Raw genomic sequence first — 20,062 nt, forward strand, 5'->3', positions numbered from 1 at the left:
TCGTTTTTTTTATTTGAACCTTTATTGTCACATCTGCCTGTCCTCTTCACCACAGTAGTTAATAATCACGGAAGATATTCACAGATTTTTACCGTGTCAGCCCAGGGAGTCGCTCTAGCAACCTTTCGGCTACTGGCCCAACGCTCTAACCAAGGTTATCGTTAGCACATCACTAATCCTGGATAAAAAGATCAGTGAGAGAGGTCAGGAGTGAGATGGAGCTGCTTCTCGGCCAGCGCTAATGACAGGTCTCTCAGAGTGCTACGATCATCAAGACAAGAGCGCTAATGTTTACGCACTTGTCACGCCACTGCGGGGATAACCCTAGATAAAAACGCAGCTGTGGCATTCATTTATTGCATTTAACAATACTTTCACTGTACTTCTACTTTGACCCAGTGATATGTCACCTGTAATAAATGTTCCCTTCATTTAGTAGACAGATAATGTTTGTTTTTTTAAAGCTAGAGTTATTGAGTGTGACAAAAATATATATATATAAAAAAAGACCACCCAGAGAACAGATCCAAAGGGGAATTTTCTAGGTGTTGTTCAAAGTCAGACAACAGCCTTACTGACTGACACGGAGCCAACTACTATTATTATTGTATGTATGCATGTACGTCAATTAAAACGGTTGAGAGTTTGGTATTGTGCCATCTCGTGAGAGGTCTAGAAATAGAGGACCTGAGAGCAGGCTGTACATCCTGTATCACACAAACACCTGATAGCGTTTAGACACAACACATCAGAATGGTTGATGGAGGGTAGCTATACAAGTACTGACGTGACGAAGGAGCTGGCCAGCAGTCCCACCAGGCCCACGGCGGCTCCGCCCACAGCTGTCACCCTGCAGCCCAGCAAGTCTGTGAAGACGCTGACGATGGGAGAACAGAAGAAGATCATCCCCATGGAGAGGGAGCCCACCCAAGCTGCAGGACAGAGAGAGAGATGAGGGTTAGGCTACGTGTTACATTACAGTATACGAACAATAACGGTAATATTTAACTGTTCACACAGGCTTTGTTGTTACATGGGAAATGTTGCCGGAGTGTGAGGTGAAGCGATGCACTCCTCTTCTCGCTTCCCCACTAAAACAAACATTTTTAAGTCAGGTTTTACGAATTATGAACAATACATGTCAACAAAGAAGAGGTGAGTAAAGTAAAACCTTCCTCCATAGAGGTTCATGTTAAGCTTATGTACATATAGCAGTCAAAAGTTTGGACACCTACTCATTCAAGGGGTTTTCCTTTATTTGTACTATTTTCTACATTGTAGAATAATAGTGAAGACACCAAAACTATGTAATAACACATATGGAATCATGTAGTAACCAAAAAAATTATCTAAATATATCTGAGATTGGAGATTCTCCAAAGTAGCCACCCTTTTGCTTTGATGACAGCTTTCGACACTCTTGGCATTCTCTCAACCAGCTTCATGAGGTAGTCACCTGGAATGCATTTAAATTAAACAGGTGTGCCTTGTTAAAAGTTCATTTGTGGAATTTATTTCCTTCTTAATGCTTTTGAGCCAATCAGTTGTGTTGTGACAAGGTAGTGGTGGTATACAGAAGATGGTCTTTTACCAAATAGGGCTAAGTCCATATTATGGCAAGAACAGCTCAAATGAGCAAAGAAACGACAGTCCATAATTATTTTAAGACATGAATGTCAGTCAATACGGAAAATTTCAAGAACTAGTAAAGTTTCTTCAAGTGCAGTTGCAAAAACAATCAGGCACTATGATGAAACAGGCTCTCATGAGGACCGCCACAAGAAAGGAAGACCCAGAGTTACCTCTGCTGCAGAGGATAAGTTCATTCGAGTTGCCGGCCTCAGAAACTGCAGCCCAAATAAATGCTTCAGAGTTCAAGTAACAGACATCAACATCAACTGTTCAGAGGAGACTGCATGAATCAGGCATTCATGCTCGAATTGCTACAAAGAAACGACTACTAAAAGACACCAATTAGAAAAGACTTTGTTGGGCCAAGAAACATGAGCAATGGATATTAGACCAATGGAAATCTGTCCTTTGGTCTGAGGAGTCGTGTCTTTGTGAGATGCAGAGAAGATTAATGGATGCTCTCTGCATGTGTGGTTCCCACGGTAAAGCATGGAAGTGGTGTGATGGTGCTTTGTTGGTGACACCTGTGTGATTCATTTAGAATTCAAGGCACACTTAACCAGCATGGCTACCACAGCATTCTGCAGCGATACGCCATCCCATTTGGTTTGCGCTTATTGGGACTATCATTTGTTTTTCCACAGGACAATGACCCAACACACCTCCAGGCTGTGTAAGGGCTATTTAACCAAGGAGAGTGATGGAGTGCTGCATCAGATGACCTGACCTCCACAATCACCTGACCTCAACACAATCGAAATGGTTTGGGATGAGTTGGACCATAGAGTGAAGGAAAAGCAGCCAACAAGTGCTCAGCTTATGTAGGAACTCCTTCAAGACTGTTGGAAAAGCATTCCAGGTGAAACTGGTTGAGAGAATGCCAAGAGTGTGCAAATCTGTCATGAAGGCAAAGGGTGGCTACTTTGAAGAATCTAAAATACATTTTTGATTTGTTTAACACTTTTTTGGTTACTTACATGACTCCATATGTGATATTTCATGTTTTTGATATCTTCACTATTATTCTACAGTGTAGAAAGAGTACATAAAGAAAAACCCTTGAATGAGTATGTGTCCAAACTTTTGACTGGTACTGTACAATCGATAGTTTTCTGCATTACACTTCTTTCCTGGTTTAATTAGTTAAGTGATGCTTTTCGTCCTCTGAGCATTTATCTAAACAAAACAAAAAAATCCTCTGTTCTAAACCAGAGGATATGTTTGGGCCCTCGAGTGGCACAGCGGTCTAAGGCAATGCATCTCAGTGCTAGAGGTGTCACTACAGACCTTGGTTCGATTCCAGGCTGTATCACACTACTGGCCGTGATTGGGGGTCCCATTGGGCCAGCGTCGTCCGCATTAGGCCGTCATTGTAAATAAGAATTTGTTCTGAACTGACTTGTCTAGTTAAAGGAAAAAAAACTGACTGATCCTATGGAATAGACCACGTTAATCTACACACACACGACAGTCCTAAAGGAAGAGGATGAGTGACCTTAATATCTGAATCCTAACCAACGTATTAGAGAATACAGTAAACTAGAATTTTCCAGAGGCTTGATGTAAACATGTAGCACCACCCAGACCAGTAGCGAAGAGCACTAGGACAAAGGAGCAGGAAGAGAGAGAGAGAGAGAGAGAGAGGAAAGGAAGCGCTGATCAGGAAAACAGTTGAGTCTTATATCAACACCAAATACACACTACATACCATGTCCTTCGAACAGATACGGAAAAATAACCCTTACAGTTCCTCATGACAAAAAAAAACAACATATAGCTTAGGCCTATGTTACATCAGCCGTTTTTAATAATGATATTCCCGGACCAGAATAACCACCTAAATACATGTCAGAAGAGAGAACACACTGTGCAATATCTGTGATGACATTGAACCAACCTGGAAAACTTTTTGGATTTGCAAAAATCCTAACTTTTCATTTAAATCCAATGACATTGTGATTTTAGTTGACAACTCAATCAAAATGTAAATGTAAAAACTAGCCGTTGAACTGACATCTGTGCCTGGTGTGGGATGTACCTATTCCTCTTGTTTACTGTGCAGGTAAATTACTACAGGGACTAACAGAAGGCAGTCTAATAGAGGTGTGAACAACAGTGCCGCCGGTCGTAGTTGACATATAGACCCATGGAGCTGCTCTGCTTGTCTGATCTCTATCTGGGTCCCCGGCAGGCTTCAGTCTACCACCATGTCCATAACAACCCTCACTCTCTGGATCCCTCCTTGGAATAAATAAACACAGCATGGAGCTGAAGAAATATTGTTTCCGGCCTTTATTCTTATCATAGGAAATAAGCAAACATGAGATTGCTTGTTTTTCCCCCTCCTTAAAGACAGTGGAAGAACACACACACACCCCAGCAATTTCGTTAATGATTTTTCTGGTTCCTCCCCATTGTTTAAGTAAAAGACAGACCATTTACGGTAAATTGAGCCTGCTTTGAGTGAACTCCAGTGCTGATATCTCTGATTCAAACCCCTAACCGATCATAATCTTAGGGCAACCCAAAAATAATTTTCAGACCTGAATGTCAATCCCTGCCTTAAAGATGGATTCAGCAGTAGTGGGGGAACAGCAACACTGGCCACCTCACCACTGGTATCATTTATGTTGCCGCGCTGAGGAGCGACGCGTAACACAATTTCCATCACACGTGCAATGGTGTCAGAGGGAGAGAAAAAAAACGGTGTTTGTTGTTGTTGTAATATCGCAAACAGACGTGGCTGTTTCACCATCACCATTACGGATTCCAAGTTTAAAGGTCTCGGATTTCTCTTTTCCATTCCACCCAGGGGGAAGAACCTTGGTCATGCCTCAATTTATACTCCCCTTCTCCATTTGAGGAATCCCTCCTCTCTGCAGGCTTTTGTACAAATAGATCAAACTTGTGATGACAATCCGTCACAGTGCAAAATCACCGGTGTCGATAACGCCATAGAGACGACTACTCCACACATCAGTGAACGTGAAGAATATACACAACAAATCTTTCCGAGCTATCAAAAACAAGTCTACGTGTTGCTTGTACTATGTTGCTCTGCATGTGCTCACTGCTCGTTGTTTGTCTGTAGTGTTATTGTTTTTAAAAACCTGCCCAGGGACTGTGGTTTAAAATTAGCCGGCTGGTTAAAACCGTCACTTTTACTGAAACGTTGATTAATGCTCACTGTCCCTGTAAACATGTAAATACACTAACTCAAATGATATTGTCCTAAGCATGGAGGGTAACTACCAACAGATGTTGCAGTCTACAGTTATAAGGGAGGAACAGATAACTCTTATTAACATTGTCAAGAGGGAACAGCTGCTAAGAAGATCTGAGCCTGGTACCAGATCTGAGCCTGGTATTAGCAAAACAGCGTAAACCAACGCAACAATATGAGCTGAGAAGACCGCACAAACAAATATGGGACCAGGGGCCTCATTTATCAAGGCCCCGTGCGCACACAAAAATACTCTAAACCCTTGCATGTGCCAGTTTTCCTGCAAGGTTGGTATTTATAAAATGTTGAACTTGACCGGAAAGTGTGTGCATCTCCACGCAAATCTCAAATCTACCATTTATCAAAATCGCTCATTCAACCGCCAAGCATGATCGAAAGTAAATAGACCAGTAGCCTTGACAGGAAGCGTAGGCTACAGTATTGCTGTGCGATAAAGAGCGCGCGGCACCATAGCCTGGACTATTTCATTTCAGAGCCTATACCAAGGCAGATAGAAACACAATCATGTTCTGTTTAACAAAATATGTAAAAATTAGTATTTTTGCATAGAAGTGTGGGCTGTGGCGTTTACTCTTTAATTGTTTGAAAGGACAATCGATCTTGCAGAACGCGGGGCCAGTGTACCACTCGCTAGGCGGCATGCATTTTTTTCATTTGGAAAAGTCACTGCAACACTCCGCCTCGACAGAAATGTGATCAGATTTGCCATTGCGCTTTATTTTAGGAACTATCATGGCCCAGTTACATTTCTAAATCATACAGAAAATGAGCAAGTTTGTGTTACCATAAAAAGATGAATGGAGAGCGTTTCCCCAGGCGGGGTTGCAGTACTTGTTCACGACCGCACAAATATAATATGGCTCTGATTTATGTTGAGTGCGACAATTAAATCCCAATCATTTGTGGCGCACGCAAATCCTAGAATCTCCATCTAGGCCCGAATTTAGTAATACATGTACTCACAGGTTGATAAATGAGGCCCCAGGCTAGTAAACAGAGTTAGTGCTAGAGCCAACCCTAGGGATGGAAACATAAGGCCATGACATTGGTTCTGTCTCATTTACTGACTCAAAATACTCAGTAGTGGGGTTAATAATCGTTCAGTTTGTGATAAAAGCAATATTTGCAGGATGTGCATAAAGATGACGTCATTGTTTTAGCACTATCCACAGAGTTTTTAAACTACAGAGCGCAACATTGTTCAATGCACCAATAAATCAGCACAATCTTTCAGTTTGCTGTCCTCTTGAATCAAACATTGGGATCATGTATTCTGTGCTAACGCTGATACAAAAAAAGAATAAGGAAGAGCAATGTACAATACGGAAAACCTAGCAAACCAGGCATTTGTAGTCATCTCTGCTATTGGATCTACCCCTCTGCCAAATGTTCATCTGGAAATTATCTTATAGAGTGACCGGGGTTGCATGGGTACCTTGAGTGGGTTTATTGCAGAGACTTACATACTAAAAGCAGGTAGGAACATTCACTACTTTAAGCTGCATTACATAGCATAGCCTGTTTGGCTACTAGGCTATTATTACATCACTCAGGCCGAGCTCCCTGCCTTCCAGGAGCTCTATATATCAGGCAGTGTGAGAGGAAGGCCCGGAAAATCATAAAAAAATCAAAACACCGACCACCCAAGCTATAGACTTCTCTCTGCTTTCGCACAGCAAGTCTGACACCACAAGGCTCCCGAACAGCTTCTACCCCCATGCCATAAGACTGCTGAATTGCTAACTAAATAGCTCCACGGACTGAGTTGACCTTTGTATTTTATTCTTGCACTGTCTCTATGCACACTCACAGGGCCTCAACACACAGACTAACAAAACAAAACACTCCAGTATCTGCTCACACACACACATTTACACTGGCTCTACACACACACACACACACCCACTCATGTGCAATCATCATATACGCTGCTGAACCAAAATGGCGCCGAAGACCATGGCTGACATTTTACATTATCCCAACCAAATTGTGCATTTTTTTTTTTTTTTTTTTTTGCGTAACTTAGTGTACATAATGTTGTTGCTACCGTCTGTTATGACCGAAAATAACTTCTGGACATCAGAAAAGCGATTACTCATCGCAGACTGGAAGAAACCTTTTCCTTTAACGAGTCCGACGAGAAGGATATCCTGCTTTCACCGGAACAGGCCCAGATCCACGCCTTTTGCGTGAACAAAAGACGCCAGAAAGGGGGACGTAGATTGGGGATCCTTCTGAGAATCCGGAGGCGAGTGAGTGAACTCCCAATGCCTTCCATTCTTCTTGCTAACATTCTTGCTAATAGTTAGAAAATAAAATTGATGACCTAATATTAAGATTATCCTACCAACAGGACATTAAAAACAGCAACATTTAATGTTTCACCGAGACATGGCTGAACGAAGAAACGGACAATATAGAGCTGGCGGGATTTTCCACCCACCGGCAGTGGGGGTGTGTGTCATTTTGTCAATAACAACTGGTGCAAAATGTTTAACATTAAAGAAGTCTCGAGGTATTGTTCTCCTGAAGTAGAGTACCCTTAGAATAAGCTTTCGAACGCTTTCTGTATTATTTGTAGCTGTCCATTTACCACCAAAGCGAAGCTGGCACTAAGACCGCTCTCAACCAATGCAATAAAAACATAAGCAAAGAAGAAAATGCTCACCCAGAAGCGGCACTCCTAGTGGCCAGGGACTTCAATGCAGGCAAACTTAAATCAGTTTTACCAAATTGTGCAACCAGGGAAATTGTGCAAGCAGGAAAAAAAAACAAAAACAAATCCTAGACCACCTTTAATCCACACACAGAGATGCAAACAAAGCTCTCCCCCGCCCTCCATTTGGCAAATCTGACCATAATTATATATTCCTGATTCCTGCTTACAAGCAAAAACTAAAGCAGGAAGTACCAGTGACTTGCTCAATACAGAAGTGGTCAGATGACGCGGATGCTACACCACAGGACTGTTTTGCTAGCACAGACTGGAATATGTTCCGAGATTCATCCAAAAGCATTGAGAAATACACCACCTCAGTCATCGGCTTCATCAATAAGTGCATCGATGACGTCGTCCCCACAGTGACTGTACATATCCCAACCAGAAGTCATGGATTTACAGGCAACATCCGCATCGCACCAAAGGCAAGAGCTGCCGCTTTTAAAGGTGCGGAAGACTAATCCGGACGTTTATAAGAAATCCTGCTATGCCCTCAGACGAACCATCAAACAAGCAAAGCGTCAATACAGGATTAAGATTGAATCCTACTACACCGGCACTGACGCTTGTCGGATGTGGCAGGGCTTGAAAACTATTACGGACTACAAAGGGAAACCCAGACGTGTGTTGACCAGTGACACGAGCCTACCAGATGAGCTAAATGCCTTTTATGCTTGTTTCAAGGCAAGCAACACTGAAGCATGCACGAGAGCACCAGCTGTTCTGGATGACTGTGTGATAACGCTCAGTAGCCGATGTGAACAAAACCTTTAAACAGGTCAACATTCAAAGCCGCTGGGCCAAACAGATTACCAGGACGTATACTCAAAGCATGTGCGGACTAACTGTCAATTGTCTTCACTGACATTTTCAACTTCTCCCTGACCGAGTCTGTAATACCTACATGTTTCAAGCAGACCACCATAGTCCCTGTGCCCAAGGAAGTGAAGGTCACCTGCCTAAATGATTACCGCCCTGTGGCACTCACGTCGGTAGCCATGAAGTGCTTTGAAAGGCTGGTCATGGCCCATGTCAACAGCATCCTCCCGGACACCTTAGACCCACTCCAATTCGCATACAACAGATGACGCAATCTCAAAATCCCACTCCACACTGCCCTTTCTCACCTGGACAAAAAGGAACACCTATGTGAGAATGCTGTTCATTGACTACAGCTCTGTGTTCAACACCATAGTGCCCACGAAGCTCATCACTAAGCTGAGGACTCTGGGACTAAACACCTCCCTCTGCAACTGGATCCTGGACTTCCTGATGGGCCGCCCCCAGGTGGTAAGAGAAGACAACACGTCTGCCACGCTGATCCTTAACACTTGGGCCCCTCAGGGGTGTGTACTTTGTCCCCTCCTGTATTCCCTGTTCACCCATGACTGCGGTGTGAAACACGACTACAACACCATCATTAAGTTTGCTGACGACAGTGGTAGACCTGATCACCGATAACAATGAGACGGCCTATAGGGAGGAGGTCAGAACTGGCAGTGTGGTGCCAGGACAAAAACCTCTCCCTCAATGTGAGCAAGACAAAGGAGTTGATCGTGGACTACAGGAAAAGGCTGGCCGAACAGGCCCCCATTAACGTCAACGGGGCTGTAGTAGAGCGGGTCGAGAGTTTAAAGTTCCTTGGTGTCCACATTAACAAATTATCATGGCCCAAACATATCAAGATAGTCGTGAAGATTGAACGACAAAACCTTTTCCCCCGCAGGAGACTGAAAAGATTGAGTGGGTCCTCAGATCCTGAAAAGGTTCTACAGCTGCACCATCGAGAGCATCCTGACCGATTACATCACCACCTGGTATACCAACTGCTCGGCATCTGACCGTAAGGCACTCCAGAGGGTAGTGCGAACAGCCCAGTACATCACTGGGGCCAAGCTTCCTGCCATCCAGGACCTATACCATAGGCGGTTTCAGAAGAAAGCCCATAAAATTGTCAGACTCCAGTCACCTAAGTTAGACTTTTCTCTGCTACCGCACGGCAAGTGGTACCAGAGCGCCAAGTCTAGTACCAAAAGGCTCCTCAACAGCTTCTACGTCCAAGCCATTAGACTGCTGAACAATTCAGAAAAATCACCTCCGGACAATTTACATTGACACCCCCCCCGACTTCTCCCCCAACTAAATGTAGAGATTACCCCAATTAGCCTGTACACTGACTCGGTACCAGTGCCCCCTGTATATAGCCTCGTTATTCTTGTTGTTACTTTTTATTATTACATTTTATTTTACCGTACTTGGTAAATATTTTCTTCTTGAACTGCACTGTTGGTTAAGGGTTTGTAAGTAAGCATTTCACAGTTTTTAGTATGACATTGATTACTGCATTGTTGAGGATAGAGCTTGCAAGAAAATACTTTCACTCTGTCACACTGCATAACCTGTTAACTGCAACATGTTAAGGGCCACATTCAAAGGGAAGTACTGAGGTCCCAACTGAACAAACTCCTAGACATTCTATGGACATTCTAAGAGTCGGTCTCACATTTTCTCATACATCATACCACTTTAGCCTACATTCTGTAATACATGGACCGAACTGAACAAAAACGAAGAAGAATGTCACTAAAGACAACAGGAAATTGCTGTCCCGTTTTCATCTGTGGGCTTTCCCCATTTCAAAAGCATTTACACTTCAGACGAAGGGAAGAATTCCAAATTGAAAATGTAATATCAGGATGATGCTCTCTTTACCAGGTGACCTCCTGCTAGAGCCGGAGGCCCCAACCGTGCAGTCACTGACAGACCAGCTCTGACCAGTGTCTGTCTAAGTCTGTTCACTTCCTAGCCCCCCCCTCTCCCCCTGCTGTGCTCGGAGACTGTGGATGGTGAACCTAGTGAACCCAGCAGAAACCAGACCAGACCTACCTTACCCCACGCCAAGAAACAATCCCCTCACACTCAGTTACCCTGGGCTTGCATCTCCCTCTTGCAAGTCCGCACTGTGCAACTAAGGAGGGCACATTGGACTTTTCAGAGGAGGTCAATGAACACTCTTGCTCAAAGACATTTATAGCATCTAAATAATTTCCATGTGATTCTTATGCAATTTATTTAATGACTCTGAGTAGCAGTTCTGAGCAGCAATTTTTTAAATAGATTTTGCTAGTATGGCAGTTATTCTGCTTACGCAAGTGCTGTTATTCACTGACTGAGCCCAGGATGAAAACAGGACGAAATGTGTGTCTTTTTCACATGGCGAGTCTGTCCGTCTGTCCACCCTCTAGGCTCTTGCCGTGCAGTAAGCAGCAACATTAAGAGTAGCTAGCTGTACACAGTCTCTTAACAGGACGCCAAACGGTTCTAGTTAATGGAAGAGTGGCTAGGACCTGAATTGAGCAAATACACACACACAAAAAAAACTCACATTGTTAGACCATTAGCTGAGGGTTTGGCTACTTATTAACCGAAGTCAACGGAAAGTAACTACTAAATGGCAAAGCAGAGAATCCAATATCACCACAGATGAATTATCTTGATTCGTCAAACAAAAAGCCACTCATAATGTATTCTAGGCCTAGCAACATGGAAACTAGCTAGGTAGCCACGGCATGAGCTCTCTTTTCAGTCCAGGACAGGCTTCCCGACACCAAACAGCCTAGAGCTGGAGAAGAGACCTCAACCACACCTATAGGACTCTATTCTCAGCACTTACGACCTAGAGATCCTTCACTCCTAACCGTATGAGTAAGAATAAAATCTAATGCATGAAGCCCCATAATAGTCTCACTTAGTTGACATATTTCAGACACCCTCATGGAGCGGTCCTAACCAGTTACCAGCAGGTGTCTTGATAACAGAAAAATGCAAGCGAGTCAGTGGCTCCTGCCACACATTCAATTGCATTGGAGTTGTTCAAATAATGTTTTGAGATTTCTTCATGATCAAAACATGAATAATCTAGACTTATATGCAACAGTGGCTCTTGCAATTTTGACAACGATATGCCTGAATACTTTAAACCACTAGGCTGATAAACCCATTTTGTTTCTTTGATTGTGTTAGATGAAAATGATACCTTTCAAATGTTGTACAGTATGCAATAAAGGCAAGTGACTTGATGCCTACTGTGCCAAAGTGATTTGGAGTTGTGAAACGGGAGTGACGTGTGTTGATATGATCAAAATTAGACTTTTAACAAGCATCAGAATTGGTTAAAAAGAAATACAAAAGCCGCATGCCAACATATTAGGCCATAATTAAGAGTAGGCAAAGTGATTATGTCAGGCAAAAATGCTAAACATTTTACCAGGGATGGACTGGCCATTGGGAAATTCTGCCAAATGCCAGATGGGCTGGTCCATTGTCATCCCAATGGGTCTGTCTAAATTGGGAGATTTGCGGAAAATGATCACCATTTGCCTCGAGGCAATAAATGAGCTGGTATGATAGCAATGCCAGGGACAATCTGGTCCCAGTCCGACCCTGACAGTTGCAACATTTGAAGTACAGTCACATTCACCGTGGTTGTCTGAAGCGTGCTATGGACGAGAGGTCACAGATTGCTGCAAATGATGGAGAATAACCAATGTCAATGAGCGTCGTCACAAACTTTCCTTTGCAGTATCTCAAACTGTCGTGATTACAAGCCGAGAAACTTTTAGGAGTTTATTTTACTCCTGGCTCAGATTTTGTCAGGGCATTGTCTTAACATTCTAAAACATACTCTGAGCTGGGATTTGTTGTGGTCTTGAAACAGGTTTTAAAAGACATGTCTGAGATGCTTTGTGGACACGGGCTCGTGGTTAAAATATTATTTAAAATATCTCAATTACGTTCACAAAACATTCAAAGTATGGAGCTAATCCAGAAGCTAATCACAAGCTAGGTCAGAAGCTAGCCAGAAACTAGCCAGAAGCTAATCAGAAGCTAGTTAAAGCTTTCATCGATTCCGGAGCGAAAATCAGTTGTTCCGGAGCTAGCCAGCTGAGGAGTTCCATCAATCACTCCTGGGCTGCGGTCACCTATTCCGGACCCGTTTTGCTGCCTACGCGGAGCCCCACCGGGCCTTCACGGCTGAACTGCCGACGTTGTCTACCCGAGGGAGTTATCCGTCTGGTTCCTCCGTCGCGACGTTGCCTGGGCGCCCATCTGCGGCCTGCTAGCCATTAGCTGTCTTATCGGCTGCTATCTGAATATATAATCGGACAATTTATTTATTTTTATTGTTATTGTTTTTTTTTTCTTCTTGGGCCTCTAGCTATATCTATTGTTTTTATTTTTGTTGTTGGGTGATTTGGATTGGTCCCCTCTGCCACACGGAACCCCACTAATCTACTGACGGAGCGCAAGAGGTGGCTGATAACAGACGTCCATCCTATGCTGGCTTGCTACCGATGGCCTGGCTGGCTGTCTGGATTGCCGTGACCCCCAGCCAACCTCTCCACTCTCTGGACCCTTTTGATCACTCGACTAAGCATGCCTCTCCTTAATGTCAATATGCCTTGTCCATTGCTGTTCTGGTTAGTGTTTATTGGCTTATTTCACTGTAGAGCTTCTAGTCCTGCTCACCATACCTTATCCAACCTATTAGTTCCACCACCCACACATGCAATGACATCTCCTGGTTTCAATGGTGTTTCTAGAGACAATATCTCTCTCCTCATCACTCAATATCTAGGTTTACCTCCACTGTATTCACATCCTACCATACCTTTGTCTGTACATTATACCTTGATGCTATTTTATTGCCCCCAGAAACCTCCTTTTACTCTCTGTTCCAGACGTTCTAGACAACCAATTCTTATTGCTTTCAGCCGCACCCTTATTCTACTCCTCCTCTGTTCCTCTGGCGATGTATAGGTGAATCCAGGCCCTACAGTGCCTTGCTCCACTCCTATTCCCCAGGCGCTCTCTTTTGACAACTTCTGTAACCGTAATAGCCTTGGTTTCATGCATGTTAACATTAGAAGCCTCCTCCCTAAGTTTGTTCTATTCACTGCTTTTGCACACTCTGCCAACCCGGATGTTCTAGCTGTGTCTGAATCCTGGCTTAGGAAGACTACCAAAAATTCTGAAATTTTAATTCCAAACTACAACCCTTTCAGACAAGATGAACTGACAAGATGAACTGGACCCCTACAAATCAGCCGGGCTAGACAATCTGGACCATTTCTTTCTAAAATTATCTGCCGAAATTGTTGTCACCCCTATTACTAGCCTGTTCAACCTCTCGTGTCGTCTGAGATCCCCAAAGATTGGAAAGCAGCTGCGGTCATCCCCCTCTTCAAAGGGGGGGGGGACACTCTTGACCCAAACTGCTACAGACCTATATCTATCCTACCATGCCTTTCTAAGGTCTTCGAAAGTCAAGTCAACAAAACAGATTACCGACCATTTCGAATCTCACCATACCTTCTCTGCTATGCAATCTGGTTTCAGAGCTGGTCATGGGTGCACCTCAGCCACACTCAAGGTCCTAAACGATATCTTAACCGCCATCGATAAGAAACATTACTGTGCAGCCGTGTTCATTGATCTGGCCAAGGCTTTCGACTGTCAATCACCACATCCTCATCGGCAGACTCGACAGCCTTGGTTTCTCAAATGATTGCCTCGCCTGGTTCACCAACTACTTCTCTGATAGAGTTCAGTGTGTCAAATCGGAGGGTCTGCTTTCCGGACCTCTGGCAGTCTCTATGGGGGTGCCACAGGGTTCAATTCTTGGACCGACTCTCTTCTCTGTATACATCAATGAGGTCGCTCTTGCTGCTGGTGAGTCTCTGATCCAGCTCTACGCAGACGACACCATTCTGTATACTTCTGGCCCTTCTTTGGATACTGTGTTAATTAACAACCCTCCAGGCAAGCTTCAATGCCATACAACTCTCCTTCCGTGGCCTCCAATTGCTCTTAAATACAAGTAAAACTAAATGCATGCTCTTCAACCGATCGCTACCCGCACCTACCCGCCTGTCCAACATCACTACTCTGGACGGCTCTGATTTAGAATACGTGGACAACTACAAATACTTAGGTGTCTGGTTAGACTGTAGACTCTCCTTCCAGACCCATATCAAATATCTCCAATCTAAAGTTAAATCTAGAATTGGCTTCCTATTTCGCAACAAAGCATCCTTCACTCATGCTGCCAAACATACCCTTGTAAAACTGACCATCCTACCAATCCTCGACTTTGGCGATGTCATTTACAAAATAGCCTCCTATACCCTACTCAACAAATTGGATGCAGTCTATCACAGTGCAATCCGTTTTGTCACCAAAGCCCCATATACTACCCACCATTGCGACCTGTACGCTCTCGTTGGCTGGCCCTAGCTTCATACTCGTCGCCAAACCCACTGGCTCCATCTCATCTACAAGACCCTGCTAGGTAAAGTCCCCCCTTATCTCAGCTCGCTGGTCACCATAGCATCTCCCACCTGTAGCACACGCTCCAGCAGGTAGGTAGGTAGAGATATATATATATATATATATATATATATCTCTCTAGTCACCCCCAAAACCAATTCTTTCTTTGGCCGCCTCTCCTTCCAGTTCTCTGCTGCCAATGACTGGAACGAACTACAAAAAGCACTGAAACTGGAAACACTTCTCCCTCACTAGCTTTAAGCACCAACTGTCAGAGCAGCTCACAGATTACTGCACCTGCACATAGCCCACCTATATTTTAGCCCAAACAACTACCTCTTTCCCTACTGTATTTAATTTATTTTGCTCCTTTTCACCCCATTATTTTTATTTCTACTTTGCACATTCTTCCATTGCAAATCTACCATTCCAGTGTTTTACTTGCTATATTGTATTTACTTTGCCACCATGGCCTTTTTTTGCCTTTACCTCCCTTATCTCACCTCATTTGCTCACATCGTATATAGACTTGTTTATACTGTATTGTTGACTGTATGTTTGTTTTGCTCCATGTGTAACTCTGTGTCGTTGTACGTGTCGAACTGCTTTGCTTTATCTTGGCCAGGTCGCAATTGTAAATGAGAACTTGTTCTCAACTTGCCTACCTGGTTAAATAAAAGGTGAAATAAATAAAAATAAAAAGTATTGAGATATCTTTTGATTTGAAAAGACAAGTAGTTGAATATTTTAATGCGTTTGGAAATACTCAAATACCCAAATTATTTTAAATACCAGATACTCAAATACACGGATTTGAATACAGGTCCGTACACACACACACACACACACACACTGACAACAAGTACAGTGTGCCATCCTACCTACACTGAGAGGAAAGCTTAGCTCACAGTTGAAATCGGAAGTTTACATACACTTCAGAATAATAGTAAAGAGAATGATTTATTTCAGCTTTTATTTATTTCATCATATTCCCAGTGGGTCAGAAGTTTACATATACTCAATTAGTATTTGGTAGCATTGCCTTTAAAAATTGTTTAACTTGGGTCAAACATTTCAGGTAGTCTTCCACAAGCTTCCCACAATACGTTGGGTGAATTTTGTCCCATTCCTCCTGACAGAGCTGGTGTAACTGAGTCAGGTTTGTAGGCCTCCGTGCTCACACATGCTTTTTCAGTTCTGCTCACAAATTTTCTATATGATTAAGGTCAGGGCTTTGTGATGGCCACTTCAATACCTTGACTTTGTTGTCCTTAAGCCATTTTGCCACACATTTGGAAGTATGTTTGGGTTCAATGTCCATTTGGAAGACCCATTTGCGACCAAGCTTGAACTTCCTGACTGATGTTTTGAGATGTTCCTTCAATATATCCACATAATTTTCCTTTCTCATGATGCCATCTATTTTGTGAAGTGCACCAGTCCCTCCTGCAGCAAAGCACCCCCGCAACATGATGCTACCCCTGCAGCAAAGCACCCCCGCAACATGATGCTACCACCACCACCGTGCTTCACAGTTGGGATGGTGTTCTTCAGCTTGCAAGCGTCCCCCTTTTTCCTCCAAACATAACGATGGTCATTATGGCCAGAAAGTTCTATTTTTGTTTCATCAGACCAGAGGACATTTCTCCAAAAGGTACAATCTTTTTCCCCATGTGCTCAAACTGTTTGTAAGTCAGACTATGGTTGTGCAAACACATGACAAAATGGCTTAAGGCAGAAGCACTAATGATATGCTGTAAATCCGCCATACATCCAATGCCTCAATGGAAGGAAGACATACAGTTCTAAAGCTATATAAAAAGACACACCATCCCCAAGACTAGTCTCCCATGGAGTATGACTTGTACTACCACTCACCTGATAAAGTTTAACCTAGCACAGAGTGATCGGGGGTTAGAGAGTGAAGGGGTAACAGTAAATCGGTCTTCATGTGGAGCTCAGCTCAGAGCCATTATACTAGGTCTAGGTCTGTGGACATTGAAATCAACTGTGGATGACTGGATATTGAAGTCAACGCCAGGGTGGACGGACTAAATTTCAACATCGATGGACTTCAGTGTCAGGTGGTGCTCACTGGGCAACAGAATGGGCTGGTTTTTACTTTCCCTAGAAAGATTACAATTACACCAGAAGTAGGTTGTGACGTAGCCCACAACTGCATAAAACGCACCCTCAATTACACTTCAGCTTTGTCGACACAAAAAATAAAACCCAAATCTTTTTGTTCATGTTATTACAACTACACAGGGGTTCGGGAGCATGGTCAGAGAAGTAGGCTAACTCCTATGAGGAGCTGCTTGCCTTGGCTGCCCAAAGTAGCTCTAGCCGACCCGTCGGTCCGGACCATGGCCTCTGTCCCTGCTCCTGGGTTTGATCTGGGGAGGCTAAGCTGCTTGATGTTGACAAACTGGCCCAGGTCCAGACCCGTCCTGCAGGGCTCACACATCCCCAGCCCAGCCCATGCTGCAGCCCAGACATCTCAGGTTAAGCCCCAGTCAGGGCTCCATCGGGGAGGGGGGGGGTAAATGGAGCACAGCACCAGAGCAACGCAGCCGCAACACCACCAGCCAGCACAGCCACGTCGCATTATGATCAGCCTGTCGGACTAATTTTAGACCCATTCACCTCCGACTCGAAGGAAGACGGACTCAGAGATTGTGTACTGTAACTGTAGAATGACTAAGCTCGTTACTGTACAGTATCTGTATAACATAAAGCCTCTGGTGTCACAGAGAGACAAAGAGTAGAGTGTGAGGCTAACTGACTGGAGCAGATATGTATCCAAGAGAGGAGGAGGAGAGTAGACTAGAGTAGGGGTTAATGGGTTTAACACACCAGGCTCCATATGTTGAGCATGTTTTTGAACATAGCAGGCCAGGCCCTGACGTTAAATGTGCCCCAAGGGGAGTTGGAGTGTAACGGCCACAATCCTGAAACAACTACAGTAGTTGTTAAAACCACTCTCCCTTTACGTTCAGCCCACAAAAGAGTATTTACTGCTCTAAGACACAGACGTCATGGAAAGACATTACACATATGGATCTTCAAGTCATGTCAGAATCTGAAGGGGAAAAAAAAAAAATCAATGATTCAGTCCAGAAAAAAAAAAAATCTGTAGTTTCTCTCAGATTCATTATTATAATGACCACAAACCAATAGTATTAAAGCAGTCAAAATCTGTGCCGTTGTTGCCAAGGAAACAGGGCTCTTTGGGTTTGACAATGACCAGAGACAAGTCATCCCCAGTCCCCACAGACAAGCACGGTCTGAGAGAGAACTATCGGAGAGATGTCATTACAGAACTAAACTGATCAGCCCATTTTAGCTCACAGGAAGCCAGTCTCCATTTGGAGGAGGGCCAATATTGTCCAGCTCGGCCTGAGCACCTTGGTGTTACACTGACAAATGTTATAACACCCGGCATAGGCTGCCAGCGGCTCCATTCTCTCCTGTCTGGTGCTTCATTGGCACTGCCTCCTACCCACACACCCACCTCCAGGCCAGACCAGCCCAGCAGTAATGAGAAAAGCCCTAATCATGACATTACCAGAGCTCCTAGCAATTACACCAATAATTAGAGCGGTTGGTTGGTTAATCCTCCAGCTCCCATGGAGGGCCAAAGTCCACTACTCCAGTCCACACCTGGGCCTCACTGTACACTACACAATCACAGACCTGGGTTCAAATACTATTTTAAAATCACTTCATTATGGAGGTCTCGATAGAGCTTGCCTGGTGCAATGGAACCAATAGCATAGTTACAAAAGGGCAAACCGTGTCCATCTGGCACTGCAGGAAGACTAAAGCAAATGCTAAAAGCGTTTGAATGACTTTCAATATTATTTGAACCCAGGTCTGCTCTACACACTACACTGCACTTGCCTCGCTCATTCCCTCTCCTCTCTCCTTCCCTGCTGGAAGGCATTACATTTGCCTGCTCTATAGGGGTGTTCAGAGCAGAGGGACTCAGTGTTCTGCACATGGTCAAGCTTCTGATGACTCCTGCTGTACCCGTTTCCAAAGCACTACTGTAGGTGCTCGGTCACTAAAGGTCATTCGCGGTGTCCCTTTTCCAGCCCCTCAGGCTATGGGCTGACGTCGACTATCATGATCAGGAAGCCAAGAAAAACCGGTGCTCATGCAGCCACTGTGTGCTGCTTCGCTTTCCGCCAGTGTGTTTACCTACTCATACCCGTCATCTCCCAGCAACCTTCACCTAAACGCAGTGTCAAGCTTACTTGAGACTGATCAAATGCTCTGTCAAACATTAACCTGCTTACTGATCATCAAACATTTGAGGAGCTTTCGACCACGTGTTCGTTTAAAAATGTGTGCCAACTGCCCATACTTGGTCATAAACACTTTTTGTGCACTTCTCCAGTAGGCTATAGTTTGTCACAGCCATAAAAAATAAAATAAAAAGACAGATGCATTAAGTATTGAATTAAACCCAAGGGCCCACTAGAGCCATAGCTCATAAATGTTAAAATCACCACTTTGAAACAAGGCTGGGAATGCCTGTATTTTGTATGGCTGAGCTCAGGATAAGGAAGGAGACAGAGTTTCCTCTAAAACAACGCTTGATAAGATCCCTCCACCACAGGCAGACATGGAACCATTGACCAGTGTAATTTTATTTTCTTGAATTATAAAAAAAAAATGTAAAAAAAATAAAAAATAAATCACTTACCCTGTGTGGTCCGTTCTCAGACAGCGCCTGCTGTTGGCCTGGAGAACCTGAGCTGGAGACCCCCAGAGATGGAGGGAGTAATGGAGAGGAGGAATAGGAGGAGGAAAGGCCTCGCCCCACTCCACCTGGTTTCCTGTTCCCCCAGCAGGTCCGTGGGATCTCAACTGGGAGGAAAGCAACACTGTGTCCCAGCTATAACACTCAGATTGGGAGAACTAGCTTGGTCCAGCAACGCACAGGACAGCTGGCAGATTAACCTGAGGAGGAACACTGTGCGCGGCCAGGAGGGACAGGTTTGGGATTAGGCCTAAAAACGTACATCTCGATCCCAGGCTGCTGCGCAATCCTAATTTACTTCCTCATTTACAAATGATCAGAAAAAGTCTAAATCACTTTCAGTGAGGCGTACCTGTCGGCCTTGGGGTCC

General features: G+C 44.1%; 1 protein-coding gene across 1 annotated transcript in view; it reads right to left on the minus strand.

Moving 5' to 3' along the window:
- The window catches only part of LOC135557517 (monocarboxylate transporter 10-like), a 60,091-nt gene that overhangs the window by 22,774 nt on the left and 17,255 nt on the right, over positions 1–20,062 (minus strand). Inside the window, exon 2 of the mRNA XM_064990823.1 lies at positions 788–932. Within this exon, the coding sequence (XP_064846895.1) occupies positions 788–932 (145 nt within the window). The remainder of the gene's footprint in view (positions 1–787; positions 933–20,062) is intronic.

This window comes from Oncorhynchus masou, chromosome 16, assembly GCF_036934945.1.
Source record: "Oncorhynchus masou masou isolate Uvic2021 chromosome 16, UVic_Omas_1.1, whole genome shotgun sequence".
NCBI classification, from domain to species: domain Eukaryota; kingdom Metazoa; phylum Chordata; class Actinopteri; order Salmoniformes; family Salmonidae; genus Oncorhynchus; species Oncorhynchus masou.